The sequence below is a fragment of the Hippocampus comes genome, unplaced genomic scaffold (assembly GCF_001891065.2).
Source record: "Hippocampus comes isolate QL1 unplaced genomic scaffold, H_comes_QL1_v1.1 scaffold36, whole genome shotgun sequence".
In the NCBI taxonomy this organism is placed as follows: domain Eukaryota; kingdom Metazoa; phylum Chordata; class Actinopteri; order Syngnathiformes; family Syngnathidae; genus Hippocampus; species Hippocampus comes.
In genome coordinates, this window is record NW_017805695.1 from 4,905,732 (window position 1) to 4,929,300 (window position 23,569).

Below are 23,569 nucleotides of genomic sequence, written 5' to 3' on the forward strand. Positions count from 1 at the left end.
ATGTTCTCCTTGTGCCTGCTTGGGTTTTCTCAGTGTCCAAAAACATGCACGGTAGGTTAATGGAACACTCTAAATTGCCCCTAGGTGTGATTGTAAATGTGGATAGTTGTTTGCCTGTCAGTTCCTGGAGTCATAAAAGAACAGGGGCAAAGAATTGGACAGGGTTTTTTTTTCAATATCAGAGCATTGAGTCGATATAACATGACTAATACATGCAGCGTTTGATACAGTAAATCCTACTACTGCGAACCCTCGCTATAATGCGGTTCACCTTTCATGGCCTCCCTGTTTCACAGATTTTTTTTGTGCTTTTTAATATATATTTTTTTTAACAGTGCATCGTGTTCTGCATCCGGATTGGCTAAAGGGACTGTAGAACAATGTCAACAATCTCCCCACCACGTCTCTTCACAGCGTGCCAAATTTACGTTTGCAATAAAAACAGGTTTTGATCTTTGGCTTCATTCTATTGTACAGTATTGTATCATCCATGCATCCATTTTCCGATCCGCTTTATCCTCACAAGGGTTGCGGGGGGTGCTGGAGCCTATCCCAGCTGTCTTCAGGCTGTCGGCGGGGGACACCCTGAACCGGTTGCCAGCCAATCGCAAGGCACACAAAGACGAACAACCATCCGCGCTCACATTCACACTCACACCGAGGGACAATTTAGAGTGTTCCATTAGCCTGCCATGCATGTTTTTGGAATGTGGGAGGAAACCGGAATACCCGGAGAAAACCCACGCAGGAGAAAATGCAAACTCCACACAGGGAGGCTAGAGCTGGTGTATTGTATCATATACAGTAATGTAAAAAATAAAGCTGACTACATCATGGATTTCACCTATCACAGGTTCTTTTTGGCACGTAACCCTTGCGATAAACATGGGTTTACTGTATACTGTTGGACAGGTTGGAAACTTGGGTAGGATTAAATGGAACAGTCCTAAAATGGTTCAGCTCCTACTTGGAGAAAATGAGTTCTTTTGTGATCATTCTGACTTGTAAATATGATTGAACGGTCAGTCCTTGACCCCTTTTGTTCAGCCTGTAATACAGGCCCTATATATGCTAGCCTATGGTCTTCACAATGGCTATCATGGCCTTGCATATGATACACAACTATATCTATCATGTCACCAAGTGACAACAGTTCAATTAAAGTGCTGTCACTGTCTTAAATTAATAACTGGATGAATCAAAATGTACTTCATCTAAACCTAAACTAAAGTGCGTAATTGTTTTTGGCAATAAAGAAAAGAGGATTGCTGTTCGTAAAAATGTAGGGCCCTAGTTTCTGTCATCAAATTAAGTGCTAATTAGCTGAAGTATTCATAACAAATTTCCAACTTTAGTGGAAAACTTCTGGTAGACACAAATTTCACAAGTCAGGCTTGATGCAATCACTGGTTCTCATTTTAACCTGCTCAACAATTCTTCCTCTGGTTATTCCAGTGGGGCTTTATATCGTTTTTTATTCCAAACACACCACTAAGCCTGCTGCCAGAAACCCAAGACAGACTTTTTAAGATGAGATAAGATAAGAAAACCTTTATTTGACTCACAATGGAGAAATTCCCAATTTACAGCAGCAAAATTGAAGATAAAAACAATAAATACAGAAGCAACAAAAAAAAAGTTGCCCAGTGAAGAACAAAACTACCAGACAGGCAAACGCATTACTCTACCATCATCTTATGTTTGTTGAATAACCCCCGAATAATAGAACAACAAAGCTGTATTTCCTGAAAGGTCAGATTGCTGAGTAAGATGACCATCTTCTAATATATTCTATGTTGAAGACCACTGTCTTAATCACTATAAAAGTGCTGCGTTTGACTGAATGTTTGAGACAGGATTTGCAGAATTTAGGGTGGGGTCCCAAAATGGGGTTTTTGAGTCAACGACTGCTGGAGTAAAACACCATGAGCTATTTAGGTGGTCATTTTAGCAGGCACACCATTGTTTGGCAAATTACATTTTATTTTCATGTTATTGTAATACCATGATGTCTGTTGTGTTATTTATGTATTGTACAGTAGTGCTTTTGAAACGTCTGTTGGATTGTAAATTAATTTAACCGCCATCAAATGAACCACTTCCTGTTTGCTGCATTATCAAACCATATTCTTGTGTTGTTGTAAATATGATCCATATCTAGCATTTTAAATTCTTTGTGTAGGAAGGCACAGTTTAAATAAAATGATTTATTACTGCGGTTTTATTCGATTTCATTGAATTGTTAAGGTACACTACACGATAATTAGCTGCGGCACAAAATGCCCATGTACAATTAAAATATAATTTACTTTAATTATAACGAGAAAGGTTGAACTGTCAAATAGCATCAGGACAAAAGATGCATCGTTTTAATTAGTAATATACTACCCAGTATTCAAAAAGCTGCAAAAGTGATATGCTTTGTAGTTTACAGCGAGTCTTAAAAATAGAAAAAAAAATCTGATTGGAGCTCTGTGTCCGATCAGGCTGTATTCATGACTGGTGCCACCTTAAATAAAAAGTTAAGCTTAACTCCTCCCAGACCGCCCTGAAACCGAACTTTGAACAAACAATAGAGCTACACGAACAACTGAAAGAGCCTCGAGGTAGCAAAACGCATTACAATTGCTGTTCAAAATGAGACAAAGAACTCATAAAAAGGAAGTGTCAACCTCCGCGCAGACAACAGCCCAAGTTCAGCGGAAGCACGAAAATGAGTAAGTTAGCATGCTAGTTTAATGTTTTTGGAGTCTGTCTGGACATCACATACTACTTCACTGTAGGATTTATTAAAAACATTCATTGCGCAACGTCATATCTAATAAAGCACCTACATTGCCAGTAATTGTACGATAGAATTCGAAATAACACTTTTACTATGATGATAGTTCTGGACTTACGAGCCATCCAGCCAACCGGCTGAATAGATAGATTGAGAGCATTCATACAGAAATTGTTGCTAAATCTGGACAAATTATTCGACTTTTGGGAGGCTGGTGGAATAATGACATGCAATGTGTTTCCCTTGAGGGGTGTGAAGAAATCAGTCTTTCTCCTCAACAGGCTCTTATGTCATACATATTACAGTGTTAACGGAGGGGGAGGAATGTGTTGCCCATTAACGGAAAACAGTCTGAAGAGCACCCTCTTTTGTGCTGTTGCCTCTAGCAAGGTCAAGGCGATTACAGTAAGAGTCTTGACATCCCATCACATCATTCAACTCATTAACTTTATTATGGATTATTATTACTGCAAACACAATAGATATGTTTTCAACACATTATAAATCTGCAGTATGGAGGATAGGATAGGATAGGATAGGATACATATTGTGGATATTTTTCCCCTCTGAATACAATCACACGCATACACGTCCGGAGCCTGTCAGTTGAAAGGCTGACACCTATAATTGACCTAATATACAAGTTTTTGGACTGTGGGAGGTTGGTGGAGTATGTGGAGAGAACCCTCATAGGCACATGTAAATGAATACCAAAATGAAAGTCATAAAAACATTTGCATTTAACCGTGAAGACAAAAGCACCACCCGGAGAAATGTAGTTACTCAAGTATTCTCTCTGCTGTCTTTGGCTAGGTCCCGGTGGATGAAAAGTTGTTTATTTGCACTGTTTGTCATCCTTCTTTTGGCTCCCTTCACCCTGATCATGTCACGAGAATTATTCCAACACCTTGTTTACAAGCACAGAAGTAAGTGAATTCCCAATACGAATATAAATCCTTTATTTGCTTATAAAAATATCCGTGTCTTCTGTTTGCAGTCAAGGTTCCATTCTTTGTTGACCTCAACCAACCTGTTGATTTCTCCCTAAATCACACCATCAACATGTACTTAACATCAGAGGAAGGGATTTCTCTTGGTGTATGGTGAGTTGAGTATCTAATTTTAAACAGATATTCACTTTTAATGACTGACTTATCAGCTTTGCATTTTTTAACTTGTTCCAGGCATACAGTGCCTGAGAGTCACTGGAGGGAGGCGCAAGGTAAAGACTTGGCATGGTACCAAAGCACATTAAGTGATGGAAATCCAGTATTTATATATCTACATGGGAACACAGGCACAAGGTATGCTATTCAATCTATGTATGTACTGGTTAGAAAATATGGGAACATACTCCGTCAACTAGCTCTTTCCCTCTAAATTATTAGCAATTTTATTTCTTACAAATCGTTTCAACAGGGCAGCGACTCATCGGGTGGGAGTTGCAAAAGTGAGTGATTATACACACAAACCTATTCACTATTTCACAATGATATTAAGTCAGTCAAGCTCGTCCAATGTCAAGTAAGACTTAATTTGTTAACAGGTATTGAGTGCACTTGGTTACCATGTGTTGGTGCCTGACTACAGAGGTCGGTGAAAATGAATCATTTATTTTCATTTCTTTTTCAGTCCGAATGATTGATGGCTACAGAGAAATGAAAGCTTTGGCAGTAATAAATAGCACGTAGTTGAATATTTTTGTCAGCCTGCCATTCGCTGCAACTTTTGCTTTGCGTGATGGCCATCTAGTGGTGACACGGAAAAATTCCACCTAACCGTCTTCAGTGAACTACTGACAGGTTTTGGAGACTCAAGTGGTGAGCCAACTGAAGTTGGACTCACAACAGATGCCCTCCATGTGTACAACTGGGCCAAAGAACGCAGCGGAAGCAGCCTGGTCGTCTTCTGGGGACATTCTCTTGGCACTGGGTCAGTTGGATTTGCAACTATTTATAGTCAGCATTACAAACGCAAAGTACACACATACCATTTTTGACTCACTGCTCTTATATGGTACACTCAAGGTGACCAACACAGCACACCACACACACAGTACAGTAATTACAGTATTTCTTCAATATCAAAACTGACCTGTGGGGGGCAGCATTGTGCTACAGTGCATTCAGAGGCTGCGAAGTCCAAAGAAGGAAAAGTCGTAGCCAACCCTCACTTCACTTATTTGCTTTTTTTTTTTTTTTTCTTTTGGGGGGGGGGGGAATCAAGTTCTGTTTCAATGTTAGGCAAACCTGGTTAGTCAATGGAAGCTCAGTAACATGTTTTTAGTATCAAATATTCAAGTGTCAAGTGTACATTCATATTTTTAGCTTTTCGAAAAGAATGCCCTCTTTTGAAAATGTGACTTTCCCCATGTGTAAAGAAAAAAATCATAACATTTAAATTGAAGTTTACTGGGTTGACATTAATACCGGTTCAAAATAGCTCTGTGAGAAAATGAAAAAGTTTGTACAATAAATATTCATAGAGAAGTTTAGACAATTTTATTTAAAAATAACGAAAACCACAGTTGTCCAAACTTGTTTTTCTTCCAAGGGCCACACACAGAAAATTCAAAAGAGGCAAGGGCCAAACTTTCATTTATTTACAACACTAAACCAAGGTCAGATGTTTCATGTTATTGATGTTAGTGTTGCTGCTGTTGCAATGCAAATACAATGTGTAGCAAGATGTGTCTATAGTTTGGTTTAGACTTTAGAGGCACCAACCACACTGTTTCAATTGTTTAACTTGCTTGTTATTTTTGTTTTATTTTCTTCTTTGTACACCTCAATAATTTTAAGTGGTCGAGCTAAATCGTGTTAATTTTTTGGTATCAGAAATTAAGCAAAATATTTTGGGTAAAGTCTATGAGAAGTAATAGAAAGTACAATTAAAAAGTGTAAAAATTTTGTCATGCATGTCTTTGCAGAGTGTCCACGAACACTGCAGTCAAACTTGTAGAACAAGGTGGGTTCAGCCACACAAGCAAATACTAATTATGAAATCCAATTCAGTTTTACTGTGATTGCATCAGCAGGTATTGTTTTGGACGGCGTGATTCTCGAAGGCACCTTTAACATGCGTAATGAGAAACTACCATTTCATGTGTTTTCATGGGTAAGCTACGCTAACATGTGCCACTTATGTCACTTGATAGATTTATTTTAGGTTAAACATAATGTTGGTTTTGCTTTTCTTTACATTTTTGTATCAGTATTACTGGAAGTTTCCTGGCTGGGGATATTTCTTTCCAGAGCCATGGGCTGAAAATAAAGTTGTCTTTCCCACTGAGGAAAAGTAAGTTTTAATTATTGGCAGTGCCTAATGTGTTCAAACATTAATTTACATTGTAATTTGGTCAAACTAATATTCACCTGCCGAACATGATTTTGTATTATTCTGCAGTGTAAAAAAAATGAAAAGCCCACTACTTTTCCTGCATGCAGAAGACGATTCAGTTGTTCTCATCCATTCTGCTCAGCAAGTATTACGATGATTATTTTGCTACAGTATTTACCAAATGTGACAGTATTCTTAGTTAATTGTATATATATGTTTGGCCTTTCCCACCAGCTGTACAACATAGCAGTGAGTGCTCAGAATGCAGAGCGAGTCAAGTTTGTGACCTTTGAAGGGTCTTTAGGGTATCTACACAATGGATTATACAAAGACCCCCGTCTGCCAGACATCATTAAGTGAGAGACCATTGATAATTTGACACACACACATATATATATATATATATATATATGTATATATATATATGTATATGTGGAGTAAAGTAAATATTTGGCTACATATATGTTAAGGGATAGCGGCTTAACAGTGTATCATTTTTCTCCACAGAAAGTTTGTGTTGACTTTGTGATGTGGGAAGACGCCTTCAGTGGATATTCAGTGATGGTTGAAAGTATGATTTGCTTTATCTCAAGTGTAGCATGCCATTTATTATTTTGATTGTCTTATACATGTGATCAATGCAAACACATTTGGGTAATTGCTCTAGGACATGTAATTAAGGTAAGACAAAGCTCCAGAAGGTTCCCTGGTAATTCCTGAAAAACAGTGTGGTGTTTATTTTTGTTTAAATTATAGAGATGTTATGAAAACTGATGAAACATTAAATATTGATTGATAGTGATTCAGCATTAGCTTGCTGGCTGAAGAACAGAAAAATAACATCACCTAGTGGAAGTTCAGCTAGAAACACAGCCTCCACTTTGACTCAATTCTCTCTGTCTCGCTCTCTGTCTCTCTGTCTGTCTCTCTCTCTCTCTCTCTCTCTCTCTCTCTCTCTCTCTCTCTCTCTCACTCTCTCTCTCTCTCACTCTCTCTCTCTGTCTCTGTCTCTCTCACTCTCACAACTCACTGCCTAATATCCCTAACTCTTTTGAGTTAGGGATATTTGGCTTTTGTCTGAAATTTCAGGACGAGCCCATAATGCATTCAAACCTTTACATGTGAACGTAATGTGACCTCCTCTCAGCTTTTCAATGCACATGTCAAACTGTTAAATGTTTCAGTTCTTTTTGCACAAGTTGCTGATCTCTGACGAGGATCTTAACGGCAAAATTCAGAACAGGCGTTTGATCTTTGAAGCGACCAATAAATGTCCTGGTTCGATGTAGAGTTGGTGTTTAAATGTCAGTTTATAAACCAAGCGAACCCGGAAACCTACAGTTTCGCAATATGTTGGACGTTGTAATATAAATATTCACTACCCGGAACCTTGTTTTTCCGTGTCAACATTAAAATAACAGTCCAGTATTCAACCTTTCCCCGTATGCTGTTTGAAAGTCAATGCATGTCTTCGTTGTCATATTTGCATACGCATTCAGAAAGCGAAAAATCTCAACCCTGGGAATGTACATATTCAAGTCAAGTCCAGCTTTATTGTCAAATATGTGCAACATACAGCACAGATGAAATTACTTTCCTCTCTCAACCACAGTGCAAACATGCAGTGCATTGAAACACACAGCTAAAATATTGCATTCACTTTGGCGTGCGCTTTTTTTTTTTTTTTTTTACTTAAAAGCTAAATGTTCAGTATACCACATATAGAGGGAGGCGGGTTCGGATGGTGTTTGCTTTGTGACATCTTTCACGTCATTCAATATCCTTGTAAACGTAAAGGTCCGGTCTTTGGTAAGGAAAAAAAAGCTCCGGTCTTTGGCAGTCAGATGACGTGGCTGAAGGTTGCGGATGATGCGCAGCCACAGTTTCCTTATCCATCGTTTTATTCACCGCTACCCAGCGTGATTGGATGAGCCAAGTCACGTGGTGCCCTTCGTCCAATCGAAAGTGTATCCGATGAGTAATCGCGAAACACCTACGCCATATGCGTAGAGGAGCGTCCAAAAATCGCCTCAGTCAGAACCAGGAAGAAGGTGGGATAGCCCTGCAAAGCTAACACCCCCGATCTTTCTGCACACTTTCACCGAAAAAGAATGGGATCATCCAGGTGGAGGGTGGCAGCTGCGGTGTTCCTCAGTCTACTCGGCTCCTTATTACCTGTCGAAGCAGATGAACATATACACACAGTAAGGCTGCGTTTGTAAGGCCGAATGAAAAAGGACTTCCTTTGAAATAATAGACGTTTGTACTGTGTGCAGCATGCTAACCTTATGCTTAGCTTGAAAGTGGAGCTGTACTCGTTTCGCAGAGAGGAGAGCCACTCGTGCTATTTCTCGTTACATATTGGGCTAGGGAAACGACAGCGAGCCCGACCATTAGCTAGCTAACCTGTCAGCGCTCGTCGGCCTAAGTACTTATGGCCAAACATTTGCCTGCTGGTTGGCCAGCACGGCTTCCTATCTCCTAAGCTATTTCGGAGCACCGGCCGGCGGAAGCGGCGCTCAAGTTTGATGAGTCGCGTTATCAGGTCATGTCACAGAAAGTGTTTTTATACACCCTGTAGTAAAATTATCTACAGTACCGCATAGGCAGCCCATAAGAGACCAAGTTGCTTTCGCCTGTGCTAAATAATATCTGCGAACACTAGTTGAGTGCCAGGCCTCACACTAGTCTCTCGAATTGACAGGTTTTTGGTGATTTTCAGTTGTCACGCGTATAGATTAAAATGATTATTAAAATAACTGCTGAATTGGAATTTGCTGCTTTTTGATCACGCGTTTGTCATGGCTACGATAGTTTTCAAATGTTCGTGTTGTGTCAGTCTTTATATGTAAGTATGGATTCCTAGAACTTGGGTCTGTGTCACTGATGTTCCTACAACAATCGCCGTGACATAAAAACTACCAGTGTCATGAAACTCTGATATCTTCCTGATTTGGGTTTGTGGCCTGCACTGTGTTGCTAACCACTGTAATAAGTGGTTGAATCTGGGTTGGTGGTTTGTCATGAACCCCCCTCGCCAATGTGGCTAAACAGAATATAAATCTCCGAGCCACACTTCGGCCATGTCCAAAATTCACAGGCGACGTCCACAGAAGGCCGCGTTTCTTGGCGGCGTGACGTCACTTTCGGCGCGACTCGACCGCACGCGATTTTAACATTCTCGAAAAACAGTTCGTAGGCTGAGTCCTTCGAGGCCTTCCAAGGCTACCCCCAATGTAGCCTTAGCGACCGCGTAAACCGTGGCAAATTCCGACAGGCATAATGTGAATTTGTACACCACGTACACCATGCGCTCCAAATGCGGCCTTTGGACGACTTTGGAGCTTGTCTTTCAGGTTATAGGCACAGCTTGATAGCCCAACTGCACGTTGTAGTAGTTCAAATGAGCAACTTTATCATCAGTCAGGAAGCTGTTCCTTGGTTGTCAACTTGCCTGCGTTCAGCCCCGCCCCCAATATCGAGGGATGAAAAAGAGTTTTACAATAAATCTCAGCAATTCAGTATAGAGTTAATTGTTGTTCGTCGTATTATTTTTTTCAGCATTTGTTTCTAAAATGTATTTAGTGATATAAAACACACTGAAAGGTGTTTAGCGTTTAAGAATTGTTAGTTTTTAAAGAGTTTTTGAGTATGGTTTTTATTCAACATTTTTTCAAACATTTAAACGTAATCGTGACTACTTTTTATTGTATAGCACAGTCTTAATGTTTCGACTATGCATAATTCTACAATTGCTTACTATAATAAATAAAGGTATATTTTAGGAAAAAAACTGCCTATTTTTTATGAAACGTTAGGCCCAATCTGTTGCTGTATTTTGATGATGGCTGCTAGCGGTAATTGTAAAATCACAGTTTTTAGGTGGTCCTTGCTGTAAAAACCTAGAGAAGCACTGCCCTAGTTGAATGAGATATTTTTTTAAGTTATGTTACTATTATTAGATATACAGACATATTTTATGATTCTGCAACATAATGTCTGTATGGACGTAATGATAAACTATTATTTGTCCTGTTAAATTTGATTATAATATAGTTTACTCTAAGTAAGTTATAGTTTACTACTGCCACAAACATCAATCAGTGTGCATTGTGGGATAACATTATGCACATCAGGGCTGAGTGCACATGGGGAAAATGTGTGAAGACAACACATGAAATAAAATTAGAATGTGTAGAGAAAACGTACAAACGATTAATTGGTTATTTCTCGGAGTCACAGTCTCTTCATCCTATTTCGCTTTTTTTCCCTCGACATGGACTCGAGGGATTCCATTTTTTTTTGTGCGCAAGTTTGAAGAAATGACATTTTTTTGTGTTGAAACCAACAAAAATACTTGGGCGTTCTTTTATTCAGGGTTCAAGCTAAGGTGCTCGCTTGCAAACCCTCACGTAATCGTGACTACTTTTTATTGTATAGCACAGTCTTAATGTTTCGACTATGCATAATTCTACAATTGCTTACTATAATAAATAAAGGTATATTTTAGGAAAAAAACTGCCTATTTTTTATGAAACGTTAGGCCCAATCTGTTGCTGTATTTTGATGATGGCTGCTAGCGGTAATTGTAAAATCACAGTTTTTAGGTGGTCCTTGCTGTAAAAACCTAGAGAAGCACTGCCCTAGTTGAATGAGATATTTTTTTAAGTTATGTTACTATTATTAGATATACAGACATTTTATGATTCTGCAACATAATGTCTGTATGGACGTAATGATAAACTATTATTTGTCCTGTTAAATTTGATTATAATATAGTTTACTCTAAGTAAGTTATAGTTTACTACTGCCACAAACATCAATCAGTGTGCATTGTGGGATAACATTATGCACATCAGGGCTGAGTGCACATGGGGAAAATGTGTGAAGACAACACATGAAATAAAATTAGAATGTGTAGAGAAAACGTACAAACGATTAATTGGTTATTTCTCGGAGTCACAGTCTCTTCATCCTATTTCGCTTTTTTTCCCTCGACATGGACTCGAGGGATTCCATTTTTTTTTGTGCGCAAGTTTGAAGAAATGACATTTTTTTGTGTTGAAACCAACAAAAATACTTGGGCGTTCTTTTATTCAGGGTTCAAGCTAAGGTGCTCGCTTGCAAACCCTCACATTTTATTTTTTATTAGAGGCTGAAACTGTGACTCATTTCTGGTTGAATATTTAAATTTATGGTCCATAATGTTCATCCTATTATGTGTATAGTTTAATGTTGGCAAGCTTAACATGTTCACATATTTTGTTGTTTGCATATACTGTACCCGTACATGGTCTGCTTGCAGTCAATTTCTGAAAGTGTGAGGGCTTTACCAATATCCATTTTTTACAACATAACATTACTCAATACAATGTACATGAAGTTCAATCGAAAATATAAGATTTGTGGGGGTGAAATGGGGAAATCTCAGTCATCTTATGGTGATGTTGACACAAACTAAGTGTCCTTTTCCCTTTCAGTACACAGATAAAGAGGAGGTAGTATTATGGATGAACACAGTGGGGCCTTACCACAACCGACAGGAGACCTACAAGTATTTCTCTTTACCCTTCTGTGTTGGAACAAAGAAAACCATCAGTCATTATCATGAAACACTTGGAGAAGCGCTGCAGGGAGTGGAGCTGGAATTTAGCGGTCTTGATATCAAGTTCAAAGGTATGTAATTGTGCACCCAAAATGTAATATTTGAGCATTTCATCAGAGGGATCAGTTGCTTTTAAAAATGTGCAACTTGTCAGGCGCTAGCGCAGCCAAAAACATTTATTGTGCTAGTCGACTAGTCACCAATTGTACGCGTGAGTAATCGACGAGTAATAGGGGTATATGTAAATTGTGGCGTATCACACCAGCAACTATCTGCCTTATCATTATTTGACAGCTTGAATATTCTTCAACGTATGTGCAAATTAAAAATAAAAAAGAGTTATGATGATTGTACATTCATTTTTATTTGTCCAGAAAGCTTTGCTTTGCTTGACTAATAATTAAAAGTATTGTATTGATCTACCAAATCAAGGTACGGATTTGAAACAAAACAAAAAAAATCCTTTATGATCAGGAGGAATGTATTATTATGTAACATTTAGTAGTTACAAACTGGGTTATGTGTGTGTTGCTGTTGAGGGGTTGTGGCAAATATTTCAAGTTCTGTTACATTGAGTGCTCCTGTTTCCGACTTGTGAACGCATCATTATATTCGCGAGTGTGGGAACCAGATAGCGAGAGCAAGTTAGTGTGTGTAATATTTTTGTCTCGACATAAATATGGCCGTACATACAGTAACTGTGTTTTGTTTATTAATTAACAGGGTTCACTGACGAATCGCTCCATAGTCGATAGTAGATGCTACAATATGTGAAACCAAACATGACATTGTGATATGGTACACGAAACTCGCATGGTAATCTGCGTGTGCTTAGGATAGCTCCAGACACGACCGTCCCAATGTGAGAAATGGAATATCAACCAACACGTGCTTTGCCTTTCTTTCAAGGATGGTGGGGCATGATTTCCTTTCTTATGAAAAGTTTTAAGAAGCCATTATGTATTCTTATGAAAACATTAAGAAGCCTTATTTTAGGCTCAGACTCCTTGGCTCATTTTCAGAGAATATATACATTTTAAACCTTTTACATTAAGAATTTAGGGCGATACGGTGGTCAACTGGTTAGCACTTCGGCCTCACAGTGCAGAGGCCTCACAGTGCGGAGGTGCAGGGTTCAATTCCGGTTCCGGCCTTCCTGTGTGGAGTTTGCTTGTTCTCCCTGTGCCTGCGGGGGTTTTCTCTGGATACTCCGTTTTCCTCCCACATTCCAAAAACATGCATGGCAGGTTGATTGGGCACTCCAAATTGTCCCAAGGTGTGATTGTGAGCACAAATGGTTGTTTGTCCATGTTTGCTTTGTGATTGGCTAGCAACCAGTTCAAGGTGTACCCTGCCTACTGCCCGAAGACAGCTGGGATAGGCTCCAGCATGCCCCGCGACTCGTGAGGATAAGCGGATTAGAAAATAGATGGATGGATAAAGGATTTAATTGATTCTCTCATAGTCACGAACATTTTGCTAGAGGTGGGAGGAAGTCCGACATCAATGAAGTTCAGATGATTTATTGCATTTCAGACTTGATCATAGATATCCACCAGACCCGTGTACATTGGCTCGCTGAAATACAAACATACGAACACTACACAAGTGTTAATAGGAGGATATACATCAAGTTGGACAATTTTCTCATTATGGCAGCTTCTCAAAGTGTAGATGTATGCCTTCACATTCACAGTTTTAATATGTCACTCAAAGCAATGCATTTTCTCTACCTCTGCAGATGAAGTCATGCAGACAACGTTTTGTGAAATTGATCTGGACAAAGCCAAACGGGATGCTTTTGTGTACGCAATAAAGAATCACTACTGGTACCAAATGTACATTGATGACCTGCCCATTTGGGGTAAGTGACAATCAAAAAGACGAATTAGTGAATAGTTAGCTACACATCTGTTTTGTTATAATCTTTGCTGCCCTGTCTATTTTCCTGTATGTCTGGATCAGCCTTTACTGTTAGCCTTTGTTGCAGAATGTTGGCATTTTAGTTTACAGACCTTTTGTGTGTTATAGTCTGTTATTTTTTCATTTAAAAAAACAGCTTTTTTTCCCATAAGTTTTAATTACTTAACACCCTCTAACGCTTTGGTTTACCTCTAATATAGGTGGGTGTGAAAAATCCATTTATTGCAATAATTTTTTTCAAAAAGTGAAACACATATGTTATTAGTTCATCACACACAAAGTGCCACACCTTGGGCTGCTGATGGAGAAAGACAAACTTAATATCATGATTCAAAGTTTCATTTCAGTTTATGCTTGATTGACCTCGAACGCTATGTTCTCACAACTTGTACACAATGGAGCACACAGAAAAAAGGGCCAACTTGAGTTGAAACAAGCCAAGGCCTCATGAACTGATAATATGGACAGGAAGGTTCAACTTCGGGAGGGCAGCATGTCAACGGTGGGCTGGACTGGAAAGCGCGACATGCAAATAAGGAGGAATGTTTTTCTGATATGTTACTTGTATTTTGCATATCCTGTAAATAAAAAGTGGTCGCCTCACAGTGCGGAGGTGCAGGGTTCAATTCCGGTTCCGGCCTTCCTGTGTGGAGTTTGCTTGTTCTCCCTGTGCCTGCGGGGGTTTTCTCTGGATACTCCGTTTTCCTCCCACATTCCAAAAACATGCATGGCAGGTTGATTGGGCACTCCAAATTGTCCCAAGGTGTGATTGTGAGCACAAATGGTTGTTTGTCCATGTTTGCTTTGTGATTGGCTAGCAACCAGTTCAAGGTGTACCCTGCCTACTGCCCGAAGACAGCTGGGATAGGCTCCAGCATGCCCCGCGACTCGTGAGGATAAGCGGATTAGAAAATAGATGGATGGATAAAGGATTTAATTGATTCTCTCATAGTCACGAACATTTTGCTAGAGGTGGGAGGAAGTCCGACATCAATGAAGTTCAGATGATTTATTGCATTTCAGACTTGATCATAGATATCCACCAGACCCGTGTACATTGGCTCGCTGAAATACAAACATACGAACACTACACAAGTGTTAATAGGAGGATATACATCAAGTTGGACAATTTTCTCATTATGGCAGCTTCTCAAAGTGTAGATGTATGCCTTCACATTCACAGTTTTAATATGTCACTCAAAGCAATGCATTTTCTCTACCTCTGCAGATGAAGTCATGCAGACAACGTTTTGTGAAATTGATCTGGACAAAGCCAAACGGGATGCTTTTGTGTACGCAATAAAGAATCACTACTGGTACCAAATGTACATTGATGACCTGCCCATTTGGGGTAAGTGACAATCAAAAAGACGAATTAGTGAATAGTTAGCTACACATCTGTTTTGTTATAATCTTTGCTGCCCTGTCTATTTTCCTGTATGTCTGGATCAGCCTTTACTGTTAGCCTTTGTTGCAGAATGTTGGCATTTTAGTTTACAGACCTTTTGTGTGTTATAGTCTGTTATTTTTTCATTTAAAAAACAGCTTTTTTTCCCATAAGTTTTAATTACTTAACACCCTCTAACGCTTTGGTTTACCTCTAATATAGGTGGGTGTGAAAAATCCATTTATTGCAATAATTTTTTTCAAAAAGTGAAACACATATGTTATTAGTTCATCACACACAAAGTGCCACACCTTGGGCTGCTGATGGAGAAAGACAAACTTAATATCATGATTCAAAGTTTCATTTCAGTTTATGCTTGATTGACCTCGAACGCTATGTTCTCACAACTTGTACACAATGGAGCACACAGAAAAAAGGGCCAACTTGAGTTGAAACAAGCCAAGGCCTCATGAACTGATAATATAGACAGGAAGGTTCAACTACGGGAGGGCAGCATGTCAACGGTGGGCTGGACTGGAAAGCGCGACATGCAAATAAGGAGGAATGTTTTTCTGATATGTTACTTGTATTTTGCATATCCTGTAAATAAAAAGTGGTCGGCGGGTGTGCGAAGGTGGGGTTTCGATCTGAGAGTCAACACGACTTGTGCTGCCTTCGAGGAACTTCGCCCCCTTTGCTGATCAGCAAAAGACAATCTGTTCCTGAGTTGAATCAAGTCTTTTAATTCAAAGTTCAAGATGTTCAGGTGAATTCCCTGACAGCTGCTCAAACAAAAGCGCAGTATAAATATAATAATTTTATTGCAATGGGTGGAGTGTTGTGTATCTACTGTCAGCGTAGCAAAAATAAATTAATTTGGACTTCGAACTCCCGCGGCCAATGTGTGTCTTTTACATTCAAATATGACGATAAATCATTCACATGTGAAAAAGGGCAACTTGTCTCATCCGCTTTTTGACCTCACCATGCAGGAAGGCAAAACTTTCTGAAAAGAGTGAGTGTATCCCGGCCAGGGAGAGAGACAATTATATTACCATTTTGACCACAACTGTTGGCAGGGAAATGGCACCGAGCCTGGCCACAAATATCAAAATTCTGAATTGCGGGGGTCACCCAAAAAGTGATTGTAATGTCTATATGCCCCTCTTGATTTTGCATGTCTCTCGATATGGTACCTCAACAATTCAGTATGATATGGATGGATAAATACTGATAGCTATGAATATTGTATAGGATTTCTACAGTATATTTGAGCCATTTGGCTTTTTCTATTATAAACAATACATTTATTGTTGGTCATTTAAAACATGTGCCTTCATCAAATGCGTGGTATGACAAGTCAGTGCAGCCTCAGTCGCATAGTTGTGGGCAAGTGTTCAAGTCAGCTCGTTTACACACATCACTTTTGATGAATTGCCTTGCCAAATGCAACCAGTAAGGCACAAAAACAATTGTCGCGCTAGACCGCTCTTAGAAGATAAGTCTTTTAAATGCGTCACATTTTCGAACCTGTTGCTCATTAAGATCATCGACGATGTTTAGCGAGGTCTAACTTACACGTAACAGGCTTTGCAAGACCCAGTTTATAGCATCTTTTAGGTTGCCTTAGTTGCCATCCGTGGAAGAAAAATGTTGGGGGTGATCTCTCTTAGCCAGTAGCAGTCAGATGAAAATTGTTTGGCCCTGATTTCTGATCACTTGAAAAAACATCTCTGTCGACAGTATTTGTGGTGGACAGTACAGTTAAAAAAATGTCATTCGGCGGAGTTTCCCCACAAATGAAAAGTTGGGAATAAATATGAACAGGAGGATTTGTGAAGGTGGATTTTTTTTCCACTGGTTCATTAAATCAAAAATGTTTGACAGTTTAATGAATTATTAAAATAATTGTTGCTGAGCAGAGCTAAAATTGAAAAATGTGCAGCAAATCCATGTGTATCCGAATCTGTATCGGCCGATCTCACTTATGGATGATCAGAATCAGCAGCATAAAACCTGATCGGAACACCCCTTGTATAAACTACTACCAATCGGAATACCAAAACATAACAGCAGTCAATGTTCTCGTACACAGGTAAATCAGTGGGATTGTGTCTGGCAAATGCGGGAAAAGTGTTTTTTGACAAATAGCCAGTGTCACAAATGCCCTTAATATTACATATACCATGTTTGATAAAATAATACTCTTATAATGTGCTTGTGTACATCCGCTGGTCTGTTTCTGATATAAACGTCAACCCTTATTCATTTTTGTCCAGGGATTGTTGGAGAGGCAGATGAAAATGGAGAAGATCACTACCTTTGGACGTACAAGAAACTGGAGATTGGCTTTAACGGCAACAGAATTGTTGATGTAAATCTTACGAGTGAAGGCAAAGTTCGACTAGTGCCCAACACAAGGATTGCAATGTCTTACTCTGTGAGTACTGGACGGGCTATTCGAATTTCCTTTGGTATAATTGATAATTATGGCTGTGCCTGCAATGTCGGTCTTGTAAATGTGATTTTGTTGCAAACAAATGTTATAAACTACGCATTTGAGTGTCCCTAAATGCATATACAGGTGAAATGGAAGAAGTCGGATGTGAAGTTTGAGGACAGATTTGACAAGTACCTCGACCCATCCTTCTTCCAGCACAGGGTGAGTGAGTCCAGTGTTTGCTTTAGATCAGGGGTGGGCAATCCTAGTCCTGGAGGGCCGCTATCCTGCATGTTTTCCATCTGTCCCTTCTCCAACACACCTGATTCAAATGATCAGATCATCAGCAAGCTCTGTCGAGGCCTGAACAATTGAATCAGGTGTGTTGCAACAGGGACAGATGGAAAACATGCAGGATAGCGGCCCTCCAGGACTGGGATTGCCCACCCCTGGTGTAGGTTGTGCAAAAGGCACCCGAGACGATCCAACACATAACTGCAGGGTATAAGATGCTGGCAGGGAAAGCCTACATGGAACGCCGAGAGAGAGAGAGAGAGAGAGAGAGAGAGAGTGTGTGTGAACTCTCTCATGGTAAAAATTGAGCCAGGGCGGCAAAATTTATCTCTGGGCACATGAATAGATTTTTTTTCTTTTTTTAATCCACATGCAAAATTATTCCCCCCTTTTATCTCAGTGCAGCCAACTAACTCCTGATGATTTCTGAATGAGCCAGTGTTGATCTAAGTGACTGATGAAAAGTCGAGTCCACCTGTACGTAGTCTCGTCTCAGTATGAATGCGCCCGCTCTGCAATGGTCTCAGAGGCCTGTTAAGAGAATATTGGGATCAAAAAGCATCATGACTACCAAGCCACACATCAGGCTAGTCCGGATAAAGTTATGGAGAAGTTGAGCTGCTGTTGTTCAGCAGAGGCAGAGAAGATAGTTAAAATTCATGGGAAAATGGATCACGCAAAACTACAGAATCATTTTCAAAGAAAACCTATCCGTGTGCAAGAGGGTTTATAAAAAAAAAAAAAATTTCATGTAGTTGCCTGGGGACGCAAATGGCACCAATTTGTTTGAATGGCCCAAATTAGCATTAGCATAGAATGAGGGATTCCTCTGTTTGATACATTTTGATTTGTCTACAGGTATTTACATCATTATTGATAGGCTCGTGCGGGCTAAAATGAAAAGTCTCCGCACAGCTCCATAGTTGTTAGGTGCTACGTGCGTTGACTTCCCTCACCCACAAACAACCCTATTGATTTCTGACCTTGTTAAATGCCACCAGTGGGGACCTAGTGTGCTTGTCACCAAATAAATTACACTTGTTAAACTTGTTTGAAGTTACATCATATTGACATAACCTGTCTGTCACATCCTCAGATCTCTCAATTCTTTGACGGTGCCATTTAGTGAGTCTTCTTTAATATCAGGCAAGGCAGACTTAATTTTGGCTTGCCCCTCTCTCCAACCAAGCTATGAAGACAAACCCACCGCCTGTCTCTACCTGCAGAAGCACAGTGCGCAACACAGGGCACGTGTCTGTGGATGTGTTCGTGTCTAACTGAATCGCTACTAAAAACAAATGTACAAAAACAAGTAACATTGGGTAATATAAAACTAAGCTATTAATGTTCTATTCAGCAAGATATTTACGTATTTATATTATTTTGTAGCTTTGTGAACGTTTATCGCTCAGAAAATAACCGATCTTTTTCACCCGATACCGGATCAGCTGCAAATCACGTGATCAGGCCCGATTTCCAAAAGGGCAATCGGATCGGGACATCCCTAATGAGCAGCATCAATATACCACCGCCAACACCAATATCCACAATGACGCACAGCAAGCAGTGTGCGTACAATGTCAACATGCTTTTGCACGTTTTTCATTTCGTTTCAGTCTTTAAGAATATACTCTCAGGTGAAGTGTTCTCAAAAGGGTATCGGGCGATTCTGCAAGCAATATCTTATTGTCATTATAGACCAATAAGTTCTTTCACACACAGCTTTGAATTTTGAACCTCTTAACCTGTGTTATTCACTCACTCATTTCTTCCTAGATACATTGGTTCTCTATTTTTAACTCATTCATGATGGTGATCTTCTTGGTGGGCCTAGTGTCCATGATTTTGATGAGAACTCTCCGAAAGGATTATGCCAGATACAGCAAAGAGGAGGAAATGGATGACATGGTAAGCTCACTAATGGTTATTGAGTGACAACCTGCACTTTCAAATGAGTTTATACCATGCTGCGGCTTTCCCAATAGGACCGAGACTTGGGAGATGAATACGGTTGGAAGCAGGTGCATGGGGATGTATTCCGGCCCTCAAGCCATCCACTGATTTTCTCCTCACTCATCGGTTCTGGCTGCCAGATCTTCTCTGTATCTCTAATTGTCATTATCGTGGCAATGGTCGAGGATCTGTATACAGAGTAAGTCAGAAAGTACAGTTCCATGCAAGGAATCATGGACTTAACAGACGTGGATCTTTTTTTCCCCCACCCCCAACTTTACAGGAGAGGATCGATGCTGAGCACAGCCATTTTTGTGTATGCGGCCACCTCTCCTGTTAATGGCTATTTTGGTGGAAGCTTGTACGCTAAACAAGGAGGTAATGATATTTGACAATCGACCGTTGTATTTGCATGTCATCATACTTGATTTAAATTTTCTTGTTTGATTTCTTGACAAATACAGGAAGAAGATGGATCAAGCAAATGTTCATTGGGGCCTTTATGATCCCAGCAATGGTTTGCGGAACTGCCTTCTTCATTAACTTCATCGCAATCTACTATCACGCCTCCAGAGCAATCCCGTTTGGCACTATGGTGGGTTTAGACAAACATGTACACCACATCATATGAGAAACTTTGCCCAGATCAATAATTAGCAGTTTTGAGGTGCACCTGCATGACACTAATATTGTGAGGCAGATGGATTGGTATATAATACTGTGGAGTCTCGCTTTTTCTGATTATTCTGTTCCAAAAAGTGACACTAAAACGAATTGTACGGAAACTCAAATCGGTTTCCATTCGGTAACAATGTACATGTAAGGGAACAACCTCTTTTACTGTTGAATCAGTATTGGTGTTTTGTCATCATCACCTAAGCCGATAAGAAAATTGTCTCTGCCCATTTGCAGGTGGCTGTTTGTTGCATCTGCTTCTTCGTCATTCTGCCACTAAACCTGGTGGGAACAATTTTGGGGAGGAATCTTTCAGGGCAGCCAAACTTCCCATGCAGGGTGAACGCTGTGCCGAGGCCAATCCCTGAAAAGAAATGGTAGGTGTGCATTGAGCACCGTTCTCTCTGGGGCCAAACAAGGGTCGTCGGCATTTGCTCAGTGACATTATGCTCTTAATGTTTACAACCACGCACTAAAGCCGTCTGTGGGGTATTTTGTGCCGTTAGGTTCATGGAGCCAGCTGTCATCGTTTGTCTCGGTGGAATCCTTCCTTTCGGTTCCATCTTCATTGAAATGTAAGTCGACATCCTGAGAGGGGTGGTTATATTTTAGGCTCCTTTTTTATGACATAAGTTGACTTTTCTTCGCTCATCAGGTATTTCATCTTCACATCTTTCTGGGCCTATAAAATCTACTACGTCTACGGCTTCATGATGCTGGTCCTGGTTATCCTTTGCATCGTGACTGTGTGTGTCACCATCGTGTGCACGTACTTCCTGCTCAATGCCGAGGACTACAGATGGTGAACATCTTTGTCTTGTCTCAGACTGTAATTTTGGAAGAAATTAAATTATAACGGAACATGACATTTCTCCTTTCCAGGCAATGGACAAGCTTCCTGTCTGCTGCGTCCACTGCAGTTTATGTTTACATGTACTCTTTTTATTACTATTTCTTCAAAACAAAGTGAGTTTGAGTCTGGGTGATTATTATTATTTTTTTTTTGTACAAAACAATTGCACAAACTGAAGGCTTTCTTCTCTGGCCTATTTCAGGATGTACGGGCTGTTCCAGACATCCTTCTACTTTGGTTACATGGCCGTGTTCAGCACTGCTCTTGGAATCATGTGTGGTCAGTCCTGCCTGTTGTTCTTCAAAACCAAATTATCAAATACAAATGATAAGACATGCCATTTTTAATAAAGACATGGTCATGACCAGAACACCACACAAAATAATGGACTATATGCTGAAATAAATATTGTCTGAACGTTTTAATTTTCATTCGTACAAACAAATCACACAACCCTGACTTTAGCGTTGACACTAGTGTTAACACAAGTTCCCATTTGGTAAAATATCCGTCCCTCCAATTTCATCAGCGCTTGTCCTCATTCGGGTCATGGGTGAGCTGGAGCCTGTCCCAGCTACCTTTTGGGCAAGAGTTGTCTCGTTGTCAATCATCACATTTTTAAAAATCTACGTAATTGACAGATCTATATATTTTGAAGCCTTTAGAGTGCGTTATACATTATTTTTCAGGGAAGAATGCTGCATTCTGAATGGTGCCTTCAGAGAGGATATTGTGGACACATTGCTTTATTTTTATAACCAGCATTTTGTTCGGAATAGGCGGGCAGCATAATGAAATCCCAATGACTTGGACTGAACCTGTGTGTGTGTGTTTTGCAGGTGCAGTCGGATACATGGGAACAAGTGCCTTTGTGAGGAAGATATACACAAATGTGAAAATAGACTAAAGCAGCACAGCAAGATGGATCATGGTCATGGAGTCACCTGCGTGTATCCTGGAAGACGGCCGGCAGACAACATCCTGTAGTAGTTTTCTTTCTTGCAAAGAGATTGTGAGAATCTCACTTTGTACAATGTAGTTCTCCATTTTCTGAATGATTTTCAACGCTGCAACATGAAGTGATCAGATCTGTTTTTATCAGTTGCTTTCATACAAATATCGGGGGCAAATGTTTAAGGCTTACGTGGCTTCTCTTCCAAACCAGTCCCACCTGAGACCAGACTACATACATGTTTATGGATGGAATAGTGCAGCTCTCTTCAGTGAAGAGGCCTAAGTATATTGAAAGCCTTTATTTGTTCTAATGTGTCAGAATAACAGAGTTGGCTCTGTGCCCACATTCTGACTTAATTTCTATTTTGTACCATTAGTGCATAGTTGAAGTACTTTGTTCCCATTTATTTCCACTGCTGTCACTCGAGTCATCCCCCCATTTTGGCGGCTCTTATTTCCCTGTTACGGTCCCTGTCCATCCAGTGGCAATGTTCAAGTCCTGCTGTAGTTGACTGTGGAATCGAGAATGAGGGTCAGATCAGCCGTTGGGGGACAGTAACAGACTTTTAAATGGCTGTGATGCTTTCCCCTAGGTTTAGTCTTGTTTAATGTTTGGCTTTGAATTACGTCTACATGTAAAGATAATATATGTATGAGGGGAGTGTATATAACCTTAATGTACCTTTAGATGTAGATCCCAAATGTATTTTCGTTGTACAGATTTACAATAGGGTGTTTTTTTATGAATCGGCGAAAAACAAAAATTATGTTGTGTTTGGTGCTTGGGGTGGGGGCTGGTGGCGCTGCTTCATCTTGCCTGAAATTGCATGAGGATTTCACCATACCAGACAACTCAAATTGTTTCACCGCGTTATGATCAGCTTCACAATGGAATGCATTGTGGAAGCAGGCTGGTACACTTAGGCTCGCTTAATTTCCTATTATTTAAAGCTTTAAAAAAAGGCTCGGCATCTCGTAAGCCATTTCCCTTGCACACCCTTTTTGTTGCCTAACACGACACGTTCTGTGTGAATGTCCAAAGGAATGAGCTTTGTTATCACATAACTACACACAACGCACACTTCGATGTCTTCATAACCACACGGAGTGCTGCAGTCTTTCAAAGTCTTTATTTACCCCCTACATATTGTGTATGTATATACAGTATGTTCCCTACTCGTACTACCGTCTCAGTTCGTTATTCCCCACTGAAGTTGATTTTGGCACCATGTTGTGTACCAATGTCTGATGAGACATTTTCATCCTGCATATTGTAAAAAGAGGAAATAAACACGTTTATGTACAGGGGTCGCAATCTTAAGCCTGTTATCTTCTTGTAAATGACGTGTACTTATTGTGCAAAA

General features: G+C 39.9%; 2 protein-coding genes across 4 annotated transcripts; both read left to right on the plus strand.

Moving 5' to 3' along the window:
• The first annotated feature begins 2,529 nt into the window (after positions 1 to 2,529).
• LOC109523235 (monoacylglycerol lipase ABHD12) lies at positions 2,530 to 6,845 on the plus strand. Of its 2 annotated transcripts, none has more exons than XM_019882250.1 (13): positions 2,530 to 2,717; positions 3,596 to 3,708; positions 3,780 to 3,885; positions 3,967 to 4,086; positions 4,202 to 4,232; positions 4,329 to 4,374; positions 4,585 to 4,714; positions 5,712 to 5,749; positions 5,817 to 5,899; positions 5,997 to 6,079; positions 6,188 to 6,266; positions 6,356 to 6,477; positions 6,629 to 6,845. In XM_019882250.1, exons 1-13 carry the CDS (start codon positions 2,638 to 2,640, stop codon positions 6,648 to 6,650), a joined length of 1,053 nt encoding a protein of 350 aa, XP_019737809.1. In that variant the 5' UTR covers positions 2,530 to 2,637; the 3' UTR covers positions 6,651 to 6,845. The 2 variants fall into 2 exon arrangements, with proteins under 2 accessions (XP_019737809.1, XP_019737810.1); XM_019882251.1 differs by having other exon boundaries at positions 2,531 to 2,717; positions 5,820 to 5,899.
• Positions 6,846 to 8,122: 1,277 nt separating this feature from the next.
• On the plus strand, positions 8,123 to 23,515 carry tm9sf3 (transmembrane 9 superfamily member 3). 2 transcript variants are annotated; one of them, XM_019881983.1, is made up of 15 exons: positions 8,123 to 8,325; positions 11,602 to 11,797; positions 13,468 to 13,590; positions 17,316 to 17,476; positions 17,621 to 17,698; positions 19,547 to 19,678; positions 19,756 to 19,922; positions 20,007 to 20,101; positions 20,188 to 20,318; positions 20,636 to 20,775; positions 20,905 to 20,973; positions 21,054 to 21,200; positions 21,281 to 21,364; positions 21,454 to 21,530; positions 22,091 to 23,515. In XM_019881983.1, the coding sequence occupies exons 1-15, from the start codon at positions 8,233 to 8,235 to the stop codon at positions 22,156 to 22,158; spliced, it is 1,761 nt and encodes a 586-aa protein (XP_019737542.1). In that variant the 5' UTR covers positions 8,123 to 8,232; the 3' UTR covers positions 22,159 to 23,515. The 2 variants fall into 2 exon arrangements, with proteins under 2 accessions (XP_019737542.1, XP_019737543.1); XM_019881984.1 differs by lacking the exons at positions 8,123 to 8,325; positions 11,602 to 11,797; positions 13,468 to 13,590 and adding an exon at positions 14,855 to 15,000.
• The last annotated feature ends 54 nt before the right edge of the window (positions 23,516 to 23,569 follow it).